Here is a 14,041-nt window from a genome sequence, read left to right as displayed (position 1 = left end):
CTCTAGCCAGTCATTCTGTAGGAGTGAATTAATCTTTCCAGCCAGTTCTCACCGGGATTTGAAGTTCCCAGGGCTGGCATCTACAGGGGTTACTGGATGTTGCACAGTTTATTCACTGCTTCCTTGGCTCAGAATTGGCTGGACATAATTATCTTAAAGAGTGAGGTATGTCTGTGTTTGGCATTTCTAGGATATGAATGAACCATCAAGTTTCGTGAATGGGGCAGTTTCTCCAGGCTGCAGGGACGCCTCTCTGAACCGCCCTCCCTACATGCCACGTAAGAACCCTTGGTCTCCTTGACTGGCAGAGCTAGGACTAGAAGGATGGCCACTGGAGGAGCCCAGAGGCCAGGGGTGTGCCTGCACAGCTCAGGGCACATCCTCATGGCTGCTGTGGTTTACTGGGGACCAGAGACAAAAATGCTGCACTTCCTTTACCCAGATGGGCATGTGCAAATGACCAGATTCATTGAGCAAATTTCCTGGAATTTGTCCAGAAAGCAGTTAGCAGTGCTCATGCCACAAAGGATCCTCACAGCTAGGTTTCTTAGTTTTTTCGGCTTGTGTGAATTCCATCACAGGAATTTCTTGTGTCATCAATGGGTGGGAATTATTGGCTTCCCCTTATGATGGAGCTGATGGACTTTGGAGTTATACTTGAGTTCATATCTTGGCTCCAGAAATTGTTCTCTCTAGGAGTTTTGTGACTTTTCAGAGATTATGGGATATTTCCAAATCTTGGTTTGCTAAACTGTAAAAGACAGATAATGATGTGTTCTTCATAGAATTATGGACATAATTGGCAAGTCAGAAGCCTAAAAAGGAGTCTGTCATGTAGTGTTCGACAGCTGTACCTTCTTCCTTACACCTCCGCTTTCTTCAGTGAACTTGATGTTGGAAACACTGCAGGTGCCATAGCAGCTCAGAGCTGGGGGCTCTGTGCTCAATCTCTGGGAAGATGGAGAGTGACCCAGGCAGGACTCAAGTCAGTCTTAAGATCCAGTGTTCAATCCCTTGAGGAGAGGTCAGGGATAAACAGAATCAGGGCTGGATTTCACCTCACCAGTTCTTCCTCCTCAGATTTGGAGTCCAGGGACAGGGGTCTGAGCAGCAAGACCCTGTGCATGGAGAGTCAGCAGATCCTCCCAGACGGCTCCCTGGTGCAGCACTACAACGTGCACAACCTGTACGGGTGGTCCCAGACCAGACCCACATACGAGTGAGTCTCTGCCTTCTCCAGCTGTCACAACCCGGAGGGATTGCCAGGGACTGACATAGCCACCCTAGTTTTCTTTCATTCCCATTCCAGGGGTTAAGAAGATTCTCATGACAACCGTGTAATGATTCTTATTAAACAAATGCTCATTGATGTGGAGCCAGGCCCTCTGATGAAAAGGAGGAGGACAGATTTAAATAAGACATGGTCCCACCAGTGAAAAACTTAATGATCCTGTTGTTAAAGACGCACATGGAGACACCATAATGATCACACAGGGCAGTCGGCGGTGCAATAGCTTTAGTTACAGGAGGTGAAGGGAACACAGAGACTGGGCATCTCTCCCCTTTATTTCAAAAGTGAATCATATTTTGAGATTTTTTTTTTTTTGGCCATTCTTGGTGGAGGGTAACTGGTATTCTATGAAATTAACACAGTCCCCTTTGCAAGCTCAACAGATGGTATGAATTCTTCTAAGGACAATCTTATGATCTTCACTGTGTTCCTCCCCAAATATAGACAACTACGTATTGAGGAAACCAATAGCAAAATTTAGTAATTCCTTACTATTTTTGGCCACTCCTGTGAGTTTGCTACAGTGAAGTTCTTTGTAAAGCACTGTGAGAACACATGGCTCATTATCTCCATTATCGGGGATCAGTTCCCATTTTCCCTCCAATCACACAGCAAACATTGACTAGGCTAAAGGGCTCTGAGAGCAGAAGCTCTCTGGCCTTTGCTCCCTTGGCCGTGCCCTCAGTTCACCTCCTGTTGCCCTCCAACCAGAGCCATGCAGGAGGTGACGGGACAGCGAGGGGTCGTCATCACCCGCTCCACATTTCCCTCTTCTGGCCGCTGGGCAGGACATTGGCTGGGAGACAACACGGCCGCGTGGGATCAGCTGAAGAAATCTATCATTGGTGCGTGGCTCCTTCCCAGGGCCTGTGCCGGTAGGGCATGGAGTTGGGATACTTGGGGAAGTGGTGAGAAGGCAGGTGGTGAGAGCCTGGTGTGACACTGCTGTGCTTCTCATTGCAGGCATGATGGAGTTCAGCCTCTTCGGCATATCCTATGTGAGTGTCCTTGGGATCCTCCTAAGCACCAAGAAGGTGGGGACATCTTTCAGAAATCATCAGCCGGCTTGTTTTATTTCCTCTTGTTTCAGACAGGAGCAGATATCTGTGGGTTCTTTCAAGACGCTGAATATGAGATGTGTGTTCGCTGGATGCAGCTGGGGGCCTTTTACCCCTTCTCAAGAAACCACAACACCATTGGGACCAGGGTAGGACAGTGGCTCCTGCCTCCAGTGTTCTGTGTCACTTGAAAGACAATCTCCATTTCCATACTAAAATTAACGCAGTTTGTATTTCTTGGGATATCTTTTAAAAAATTGTTGTTGTTGTTGTTGTTGTTGTTTGCGGGAGTGGGGACAGGTGCTTACTCTTTGTCTAGGCTGGATCGTGCCTTGTCCCAATCATGGCTGACTGCAGCCTCGACCTCTGGTTCTAAAGCGATTGTCCCACCTCAGCCATCTGAGTAACTGGGACTACAGGCACATACCAACGTGCCCACCTAATTTTTGCATTTTTTGTAAGATGTGGTATTGCCATATTTCCCAAGCTATTCTCTGATTCCTGGGCTCAAGTGACCCACTCGACTCAGCCTCCGAAAGTGTTGGGATTACAGGCATGACCCAGTGTACCCTTAAAAATTGTTACGACCTAGTGTCTCAATGAACCATATCCCTCAGTGTTCTTCAGATTATTTTTTTTCCTGTATTTTAGGCAAAATTGTACCCAAAAGAATGTCTTACAGTGAGATTTTATCTGCTGTCCTAGGAGAGCTTCAGTGACTCTTTCCAGTCTGTTAAGAGTATTCCCTGGGCCTCATGTATAGTTTTCTTTTGTTTAGCTGTGAGTGATCTTCAGTTGGAATATGCCTTCAGTGACCTTCTTAAATCCCCGAGAACATCCAGGACAAGCTCCCAACACTGTTCTCTTTCTCCTTTAGAGACAAGACCCTGTATCCTGGGATGCTGCTTTTGTGAACATTTCCAGAAATGTCCTGCAGACCAGATACACCCTGTTGCCATATCTGTATACCTTGATGTATAAGGCCCACACGGAGGGCGTCACTGTTGTGCGGCCTCTGCTTCATGAGTGAGTGTCCAGCAGGGATCCTGATGACTAATGGATGACTTATTGCATTCTATATGGCGGGAGTTGATATACACAATTCTTCCAGATTGAAGACATGCTTGCCTTTTGACATGAACCCTTGAGGCCCAGACCATACTTTATTACTCTCTTTAGCACAGTGTTGTACGTACCATAGGTCATGAAAAAAGGCTATGTATTCAATGAACAAAATTGAATCATGCTGTATAGCATAGAATAGTTTCATTCTGATTTGGCTGTGCAAAGACCTATCTATGTTTTGTCAGTTTGGTTATATGCACCCAAGTCACAAAAGAAGAATTTCAGCAAGAGATTTGAGGGAGGAGCACAATCCTTGCATTTAAAATGTGCCATGGTTAAGAAATGAGGTAATAGTTTACAGGAGAGAACACATCTACATCCCAGCATTTCTGAAGTTTGAGGCACATCCCGTGGGGAGAGCAGAGGCTGGTGCTCCTGATGAAGCTAGGCCTAGGGATAAGGCAAGGCAGGCTCAGGGGCAGCTGGATTTCTGACTGGATCTGAACTTGAGGAGCTTCTTCCCAGTCTCGGGCTGGGGCTCTGTTGGGCTCTGTTGGGGACCTTCATTTCCCTTTCCAGGTTTGTGTCAGACCAGGTGACGTGGGACATAGACAGTCAGTTCCTGCTGGGCCCAGCCTTCCTGGTCAGCCCCGTCCTGGAGCGTGTGAGTATGGAGGCCTCCGATGGGGGGAGGATCCCAGCTGTGAGGCTTGGGGAAAAGGACGAGGAGAGAGGCCTGAGCTGGTGGGGGTCATAAGACATGGTTTCTTATTCTCCCTGTGTCTATTTCTCTCCTTCTGAGCTGAAGTCCGTCACTTAGGTGTTGTGGGCCTCAGCTCCTTCATCTTTAAAATGAGCCTAACAACTCTGCTTCATAGGATGATCAAGAAGAAAAGACCTCATGGTGTATTCAATGACACAATCATTTCTTCATTAACTAAAATAAGGAATAGAAGGTCAAATGGGGGCAGTGTCGTAAAGATGGGGGCAGTGTCGTAAAGAATGTATAAGAGTCCTCTAGCACTATTACAACTCTTCAGAAGGATTACTTGGCAATGTGTGTACTTGTATTGCTGCTGGCTACCCCTTCCCTTCCTGTGTAGGAGTGCCTCCCAGCAGTAAAAGCCTTTCTTTACTTCTGTTGTTGATTAAGCTTCTGATTAAAATACCAGTTAATTGTACCTCCCCCAAATCTTTTTTTTTTTTTTTTTGAAACAGAGTCTCACTTTGTTGCCCAGGCTGGAGTGCAGTGGTGTGATCTTGGCTCGGTGTAACTTCAGCCACCCGGGTTCTAGTGATTCTCTTGCCTTAGCCTCTCGAGTAGCTGGGACTACAGGCACATGCCACCATGCCTGGCTAATTTTTTTTTGTATTATTAATAGAGACAGGGTTTCACTATGTTAGCCAGGGTGGTCTCGATATCCTGACCTCATGATCCGCCCCCCTTGGCCTCCCAAAGAGCTGGTATTTCACGCATGAACCACCGCTCCTGGCCCCAAAATATTACTGTACGCACAAAATTTTCTTCTGCCCAAACACAACCTCAGTTGTTTGTCTCTTTAAGAGGAAATGGGGTAAGTCTGTGTTTATAAGCAACAGTGATTTATTTTTTCCCGAACTCCTGGATACCAAAGTGCTTTATGAAGCCACTTGTTTTGGGTAGGCAATTCTCCTGTTTAAAAAAGAAAACGGGAAGAAGGTTTCCCCAGTCGCTAACCTCTCCAGATGTGAGGCAGATGGGTCTAAAGCCATCAGAATTATTTCACCTCTTTCCTAAGCAGTTTGATTTCTCTGTCCTGGAAAATGGTGCCCACTGCCTCACTTTGTTTGTGTTCCATTTTAGAATGCCAGAAATGTCACTGCATATTTCCCTAGAGCCCGCTGGTACGATTACTACACGGTAAGTTTTTCTGAATGTTTATACAACATGGGAATATGGTAGAGAAAACAAAGGCTTTACATCTGATGGACCTTAGGTCAAATGCTGGATCTGTAACCCACCTGCTGTGTGTTCTTAGAGAAGCCACTTTAACCCTTGTAATCTCAGTTTTCTTACTTCCAAGTGGGGTTAGACCACTTCCCTCATAGAACCATTGTGAAATAACACATAAAGCATCATACTCAGGGTCTGGTTTTTTGTGGGTGTTCTCTTTGTGTTAGTTTTTAATATTTCCTTATATCACTGCTATTTACCATGTTGTGTAAAGGCAGATGCTAGCCAACATTGGAGATTGTGTTGCCAAGTGTAGTTTTTGTTTTTAATGTTGATATCTTTGCCTCCTGTAAGTTTGTAAGCATAGAGGCCGTTTTGTCTCTTTTTATTAAATATCTCCTTCCATAGCATAGACACTCAAAGAAGGGCGATGCACATAATTACCTAAGGCACACAAGTGATTAGACAATATGCAAAACACACACAGAGGTGTGGGACCCAACCCTTGTGAGTCTAAGCAGTGCAAGTACATTTAGAAATGAGGCAACAATGAAGAGCTCCTTGCCGCATAGTTTCATTGCTAGTATGATTCCCAAAGACTCAGCTGGGAAGCCAGGGTCTTCCAGGGCAGCTCTGGGGTGGTGGTCTCTTGCTGGGACCCTGAGAAGTCAGACCCTGATTCATGAGGAAGAATCAAAGGAGGTATTTCCTTCGTTTCTAACCAGGCTTCTTCTTCTGACTTTCTGAGGAGAACATAGTTGAGGGCTGGCAATACAGCAAAGGGGTACAAGCAGGGAAACAAGAAGCAGAACATGTGCTGGTCCCTTTCATCCAAGGGGACTGCAGTGAGATTAGGTGAAAACTGGAGAAGGATGTACAATTTTGAAGATGAATCTCATAGTTAGGATTAATGAAGGAGTGTCACCTTCCCAAGTTTGGGTACTTATTACTCGTTCTAGAGCACAGCCTGGCAAACTATGGCCTACAAAAAAATCTGGTTGTTTGCTGATTTGCATATAAAGTTTTATTGGAACACAGCCATGCATATTTGCTAGTTCTCAACAATAACAACTTCTTACCTGTAAAGTAGTAGCTCTCAAATGAGAAGATTTTGCCTCCCAGGGGACATTTGGCAGTGCCTGTGATATTTTTTGTTGGCACAACAGGGTGGGGGTGAGGAGGCAATGCTGTGGACATCTGAGGATTTTGCTAAATATCAAAAGGCACAGATACCCCATCACCAGAGAAGTGTGTGGCCCCAAATCTCAATAGTGCTGAGACTGAAAAGCCCTGCTCTAGTTGACAACATGTAGGATGGAAGGATGGTCCCTTAGGTTAGATTTCTGATTCAGGTGAGAGAGTAGCACCTCTTCCTGTCACACATCAGGCAAATGTACTTTGTACGGTGGAAGCAAAGGCATAGACCCTAACAAGATATGATAGCAGCCTTGCGAGATTTTATGCAGCACTTGGTGAATGCGGAATGGGTAATGGCAGGTAAGTGGTGAAGGGTGATGAGCAGGCATAAGTTCAGAGGGGAGGATGAGATGTCTGGCAGGATGCGTTGTTCAGGAAGGGTCCTTTCCTCTCCTTCATCATCTCTTACCTTCTGCCCACAGGGTGTGGATATTGATGCAAGAGGAGAGTGGAAGACCTTGCCAGCCCCTCTTGACTACATTAATCTTCATGTCCGTGGGGGCTACATCCTGCCCTGGCAAGAGCCTGCACTGAACACCCACTTAAGGTGAATGACAAGACTCAGGTTTTCCTTTACATGTCAGTTAGCTCAACAATCTGTAATGAAGCCCACCAAAACGTAAGCATCACTCTCAAGCCCACATGCAATTTTACTCAATACTTGTTTTTCTTTGTTTGCTTGTTTGTATGTTAATCTTTTTCAGACTCGATACTCTGACTAATTATTAATAACTCTTTGAAGTCTAAGGGAGTGAGATGATAGGTCTAAGAATGTCATTTTTTAAAAAATTTATTATTTATTTATTTATTTTTATTTTTTTATTTTTTTTTTTATTATTATTATACTTTAAGTTCTACGGTACATGTGCATAACGTGCAGGTTTGTTACATATGTATACTTGTGCCATGTCATTTTTAATCTCACATCTGAGATGGAAGTCAACATAGGAGCAGCCACGATTCACAATAGCTTTGCAGAAGCTGCTGTTTTAGAACCATATCCAATGGATTTTGAAAGATTGTACTTCATGTCCTTCCTTAAAGCCTTTGAATTTCTTTTCAAAACACACTAACAGCCAGGTGATCAGCCTCATTCATTTGCCAGGACTGTTGCAATTGTAGTACCAGAAGTCTCCCTTCTTGGGATACTTCTCTTTTCTGAGAACCATCTGCTGCTAGTATCTTTTCAAGTTTGATATTTGATAGAAGTATTCTCAATTCAGTTGGCAAAATTCTCTGACTCCTATCTTTGTCTCTTGAATCTTGTTCCCCACAGTCGAAAGAACCCTCTTGGTCTTATCATTGCCCTAGATGAGAACAAAGAAGCAAAAGGAGAACTTTTCTGGGATGATGGGCAAACAAAGGGTGAGCGCTGTTACGATCATGTTGCTGTTTCCAAACCCGCACCTGTGACTTAGGGTCCTTCCCTCCTGCTGGTCATTGAGGTATGGGAGAAATCTCAGCAGGCACAGCAGCAAGTCACTGAAGTATTTTGTTTCTGGTCGCACCATTCAGGGATAGTGGTAGATGAACTGCAGACAAAAGAAAAATACATTTGTATCTCTGACAATTCTCCCATTAGTCAGTGATATTTATAATAGGCTCTCATTTTATTGTCAATGGGTGCTTAGATGAAAAGGTTTCAAGACTGTTCCCTAATTCAATGTTAATGTCTTCCTCCCAAAATTCTTATGAGCAAACGTTGACGATATAAAAATCATGCCCCTGCCAGTGAGGCAGTGAGAATATACTGTTCCAGTGTGTACTCATCTAGCCATACATTTTAGCCTATTTGCGGCTCCAGTATACAAACAATTCTTGTGCTTCAAGTTTAGGAAATAGATTCCCTTGAAGCATATGCCTTGGAAGCCCTCAGAAGGGAATCTTTGCAATGTTCCAGTAGGAAAGAGGAGGAAAAACAATGGGTTGGCCTTGGAGATGCTTGTCCATCTAATCCAATATGTAGATTCAAAATTATTTATTTAGTTGTAAAATATTTAGTTGGCAAATAAAGATTGAATATATTTAAGGTGGACAATGTGAGGATTTAATATACGTAGGCATAGTATAGTGATTACCACAGCTATTTTAATGAACACATCCATCACCACCAATGCTGCAGACTGGATCCCCAGAACTTATTCATCTACTAACTGAACATTTGTACCCTTGACCATCATCTCCTCATTCTCCATGGCCGCAGGCTGTCAGAACAACTGTTGTAGGCTCTGCTTCTAAGAGATGAACTTTTTTAGATTCCACATAGAAGTGAGACCATGCCGTATTTGACTTTCTGTATCTGGCTTATTTCACTTGGTATAATGTCCTCCAGAGTCATTCATGCTGTTGCAAATGGCAGAATGTTGTACTTTTTTTGTCTGAAAAATATTCTATTGTATATTCATCCCAGAATATGTTTATCTATGCGTCTACCAATAGACACTTAGCTTGTTTTCTTATCTTGGCTACTGTGAGGAAAGAAATTAAAAACTTAAATGTAAGGGCTAAAATTGTAAAGCTCCTAGAAGAAAACATAGAAAAAACCTCCTTGACGTAGTCTTGGCAGTGACTTTTTGGATATGACACCAAAAGCAAAGGCAAAATGCCAAAAAGGCAACAAGCATGACTACATCAAACTAAGAGGCTCCTGCACAGCAGAAGGAACAATCAACAAAGTGAAAAGGCAAACTACAGAATGGATAAAAATCTTTGCAAACCGTATATCTCAGAAGAGATTAATATAAAAAATATGGAACTCATGCAACTGCAAAAGACCCAATGACCCAGTTACAAACTGGGTGAAGGACCTGAACAGATGTTTTCCCAAGGAAGACATACAAGTGGCTAACTGGTATGTGAAAAGATGCTCAACATCAGGAAATGACAGAAATTGCAAATCAAAAATCACAGTGAGATATGCCCTCACACCTGTTAGCATGGAAATCGTAAAAAAGATAAGAGATAAGTGCCGGCGAGGGTGTGGAGAAAATGGAATATTTTAGACTGTTGGTGGGAATGTAAATTATTACAGCTGTTATGCAAAATAGTATGGAGGTTCCTCAAAAAATTAAGAACAGATCTTCCCTGCAATCCCATGAAATCCCGCTTCTGGGTGTATATCCAGAGTACAGGAAACCAGGATCTCTAAGAGATATACTCACTCCTCCCATATTCATTACAGCATGATTTGCAACAGCCAAGATATGGAAACATTCTAAGTGTACATTGATGAATGAATACAATGGAATATTATTCATCCATAAGGAAACGGAAATACTGCCATTTGTGACATCAGGATGTAACTGAAAAGAGTGGTGGTGTGAAATCTGTTTTTCTGTGGTGGGCAAGCTGGAATCTGACTTGACTTTCTCTCACTTGCAGATACTGTGGCCAATAAAGTGTATCTTTTATGTGAGTTTTCTGTCACTCAAGTGAGTATCATATTTTTCTGAATCTTAGGTGTGGGCTCTGGACTGACCATTAGCACATCTGTGCTTGTGTATATTGTATCTGTGTGATTATATTTGTAACTTTCTATGCATTATTGGCTATGAGTGAGCACATTTCTATTTATGATTTCATCAGAGTTTTCAAAAGAAGGCATTACTATAGCAAACAGCATTTGTAAATAGAGTTTAAAAATATCTGTGTGTTTTTATGATTGTTTTAAATTAGAAAATTATTAAAATAATTTTGTATTTCTTGAGCACACACTAGTAGAGAAAGCAGAGAGGCATCCAGGGCAGTGGGGGTGTCCGGTCTGCAATGGAATAGTTGAGTGACTTGAGAATCTGTGTATTACAGGCATACCTTTATGCATAATTGGACTTAATTGTTTTGTAGAACCGCTTGGAGGTGAATATTTCACAATCAACCTACAAGGACCCCAATAATTTGGCATTTAATGAGATTAAAATTCTTGGGACGGAGGAACCTAGCAATGTTACAGTGAAACACAATGGTGTCCCAAGTCAGACTTCTCCTACAGTCACTTATGATTCTAACCTGAAGGTAAAACTCCATTTTGTTGAGATGATGTATTGAGAATTCTCCATAGTATCATGGTGTTCCTTTTTGCCAAGGTTGCATGGGTTCTTGAAGGAACAGAGCAACCATGAGGCCTGTTTGGGAGAAGTTAGAGGACTGGGAATAAAATGAGGTGGCCAGAGCTAGAATGAGTTGGGTGTTTACCTTCTTATTCCCTTCTCTGCCTCTCAATGTTCTTCTCTCTCTAACTGATTTCACCTCCTTTTCCCTCAAATAGAATTATAATTACAATGAGGCACGAGAAGAGCAAAGTTAGGAAAGTGGGGAACAGCCTTACATTATTAGACTGTGAAAATTATATGACTGGAATAGCATAGATAAGATTCAGTTTTGAAAAAGAGGCTAGTTTGCATAGGAAACTTGTGGTCAGATTTTGGAGGGTCTTAGATACCAACTTGATTTAATTGTCAAAGGGCCTCACGTTGATCCTTGAATGAAGGCTGTGCCACTGTGTGTGCGCATTGCTGGGAGTGGGAGTGAGTTTGGGGACTAGTAGAACGGGGAAGTACAAGATTGTTTAGACTGGGAGAAGACTGGGAGAAGGATGATAATTTTAGAATGGGATTTTATTATTCCAGACAAGTGAGAACTTGGGAAGTGCTGTTTAAAGAAATATCAAAGATAAGAAAAGTATATAGAAAAATATTAACTATTTGAATGAATGGTAATCAAGGAAGGTTTCAAAATTGGAGTCTTTGGGGTTACAGAAGCGAAGAGGCTGGGGTGTTAGAAATGCAAAGAAATATATGATTTTTTTCAGCCTCTCAATTTTGCTGTTGCTAAAATTGAAACCCAAATAAATGAAACAGAATACCCGACTCACCCTGATGTGATTATTATGCATTGTATGCCTGAATCAACATATTTCGTATAACCCATAAATATGTATACCTACTGTATACCCGTTAATATTAAAAATTAAAGAAAGAAATCATTTGTTCAATGTTCTATGGAAATGTGGACATGATAACCAGATCATATGATTCTTAATGCTGTGTTCTTTCTACCACTCCACGCCAATGGGGATACTGGTTTGGGGACTGGAGAGCAAGGGGATCAGCTCACTTTGGGTGACACCATGTGTCATGCTAAAGAGGAAGTGCAAAAGACACCCTCCAGACAAGACACAGAGGGCTAAGAGGAGTCAGAGCAGAAAAGAATAAGGGGTGATCATAACAGGTTTTTTTTGACCAAATTGTTTTCTTTATTCTATGTACAAGATTCGGCTAGAGAGGAGACCTTTGCCCTGTTGCTGCTAATTAGATTCCCCCAATGTGCACTTCTCTTCTTAAAAGCTAAAGTCATATGTTGGTTGGATGGTTGGATGTCTGATCAAATTTCTATTTTCTTTTGTAAAAAAAAAAAAAAAAAAAAAAAAAAGCCTCATATCTTGCAAGGCCTATCTCCTAAAGATGAATTTCCTTGTGATTTCTGCATTCCTACAGGTTGCCATTATCACAGACATCAATCTTCTCCTGGGAGAAGCATACACAGTGGAGTGGGATATAAAGATAAGGGATGATGAAAAAATAGACTGTTACCCTGATGAGAATGGCGCTTCTGCAGAAAACTGCATTGCCCGTGGCTGTATCTGGGAGGTAACCATGCTGCTGGGGTTCACGTGCATGGAAGTCTCCACACCTAATGTATAGTTTCTTAAGCACAGCAGTAGTACTTACATAACTACTTAAAATCCATAGAAAGGACTTCCTAAGGGACATGATCTGGATGTGATGAGTAGGTGGGGACATGTGTGAAACTTTTTAAAATGAGTATTTTGCTTGGAGACGAGGAAATTAAAGTTATGTTATTGCCAAGTGATCAGTGATGGGCTGGTTTTATTGTGGTATAAAATGATGTTTCTACCCCTGTTTAGGTTAGAGAACTTTAAGACCATGTGCTGTGCTGATCTATGACTTTACCCTTACTTTTCAGGCATCCAATTCTTCTGGGGTCCCTATTTGCTATTTTGTCAACGATCTATACTCTGTCAGTAATGTTCAATATAATTCACATGGGGCCACAGCTGACATCTCCTTAAAGTCTTCCGTGTATGCCAATGCCTTCCCCTCCACACCCGTGAACCCCCTTCGCCTGGATGTCACTTACCATAAGAATGAAATGCTGCAGTTCAAGGTAAACACAGCACATGTATCAGGTGGTGACTTGACCCTTTTCAGTTCCATTACCTTTTATTGGTCCGGGTCACAGAACCCTAAAATAAGTTAATCATGCTACAATAGACTAGATCATTATCCAGAGAGCAGTGAGAAATCATTGAGGGAACAATGAGACCTGCCCTGATTTTCATTTGGAAAAGATTACTGTGGCTACTGTTAGGAAAATGGTTGGGAGAGAAAGAGTGGGTACGGAGAGACAAGTTGGGAGGCTCCCAGTTAAGCAGATCGGCTGAGGGCTTAGGCTTGGACTAGACACTGGAATGCAGGTGGAGAAGAGTGCACCTATTTAAGGTTCAGGAAGTTGTGTTACCGGGTCTGGCGCTCAATTGAAAGCAGGTGACAATGGAGAGGGAAGCATCAAGAGTGATGTCCGTGTTGGTATCTTGCATCTTAATATGGATGGTGCTGACATTAACTGGAATAGGAATACTGAAAAGGTTTGTGCTTGATCAATGTAAGATGATATGTTCAGTTTGGGATACTGAATTTGAGATATATAAAATAGCCACCAATGTGCAGTGATTTCATTTCTTTCCAGGATTTAATTGCATTTAAGGACTAGGGATGGACTAGAGATTAGGTCTGTTTTTCTATTAAATTAAGCTTCTCAAGGACAGGAACGTGCCCTTTCCTTTTTCTGCTTCTGAAGTCTAATACAGAGCCTGGCAGATAGTTAGCGCTGTAATGTTATTGACACAGTAAGTGAAAGTGATCAGGACATTGTCACATTGCCTGAGAGGTTCTTTATAATCTGACATCAACCTGAATTCAGAGTTTTTGTACCTCCTCTAATTCAGGGATGATGTTGTAGTGTGTTTGTACATCATAGCACTAGCATGTTGTAGGCACCTAATGGGTTTGAAATGAATGAACCTCCTTGGAGTTTTAGCCTTAACCATTGCCTATTCTACCTCTTGATGATACAGTAGCTCTTTCCAAAATATTTGCCTCCTTCTGACCCACTTTAATTCTCTCTGCCTTTCCGGTTGTTATTCTTCAGCAGAATGACTTGATCTCCTTCCTTTGTTTGGTTAATGCCTACCAAGCTTTTAATACTCTAGACTGTATTTCTCCCGGGACACCATCTCAGTCTTCCAGAAACAATGTTAGGCATTTTCTTCCCTAGAATCTCACAGCACGTCTACATAGCTGTCCCTTAGCACACATCACCCAGGTGTTTTGAGCTGCTCTATTTCACTTCTCATTCGCATGTGAATTTTGTAAAACCATAACACTGCCTTATACAGCTCACATCCCTAGTGTCTTGTGC

At 42.4% G+C, this 14,041-nt stretch overlaps 1 protein-coding gene across 5 annotated transcripts in view; it reads left to right on the top strand.

Moving 5' to 3' along the window:
* The window catches only part of LOC105471255 (maltase-glucoamylase), a 157,696-nt gene that overhangs the window by 117,264 nt on the left and 26,391 nt on the right, over positions 1-14,041 (top strand). For all 5 annotated transcript variants that reach the window (XM_071094351.1, XM_071094350.1, XM_071094348.1 and 2 more), the window contains 14 exons: positions 191-278; positions 1,081-1,219; positions 2,003-2,136; positions 2,255-2,289; positions 2,382-2,498; positions 3,227-3,375; positions 3,994-4,078; positions 5,258-5,314; positions 6,967-7,091; positions 7,821-7,909; positions 9,926-9,975; positions 10,388-10,555; positions 12,037-12,189; positions 12,527-12,727. In XM_071094351.1, coding sequence (XP_070950452.1) covers positions 191-278; positions 1,081-1,219; positions 2,003-2,136; positions 2,255-2,289; positions 2,382-2,498; positions 3,227-3,375; positions 3,994-4,078; positions 5,258-5,314; positions 6,967-7,091; positions 7,821-7,909; positions 9,926-9,975; positions 10,388-10,555; positions 12,037-12,189; positions 12,527-12,727 — 1,590 coding nt within the window. The remainder of the gene's footprint in view (positions 1-190; positions 279-1,080; positions 1,220-2,002; positions 2,137-2,254; positions 2,290-2,381; positions 2,499-3,226; positions 3,376-3,993; positions 4,079-5,257; positions 5,315-6,966; positions 7,092-7,820; positions 7,910-9,925; positions 9,976-10,387; positions 10,556-12,036; positions 12,190-12,526; positions 12,728-14,041) is intronic.

This window comes from Macaca nemestrina, chromosome 4 (assembly GCF_043159975.1).
Source record: "Macaca nemestrina isolate mMacNem1 chromosome 4, mMacNem.hap1, whole genome shotgun sequence".
Lineage (NCBI taxonomy): Eukaryota > Metazoa > Chordata > Mammalia > Primates > Cercopithecidae > Macaca > Macaca nemestrina.
Note: the sequence above shows the minus strand (reverse complement) of the source record. Positions and strands in the feature narration are given on the sequence as shown.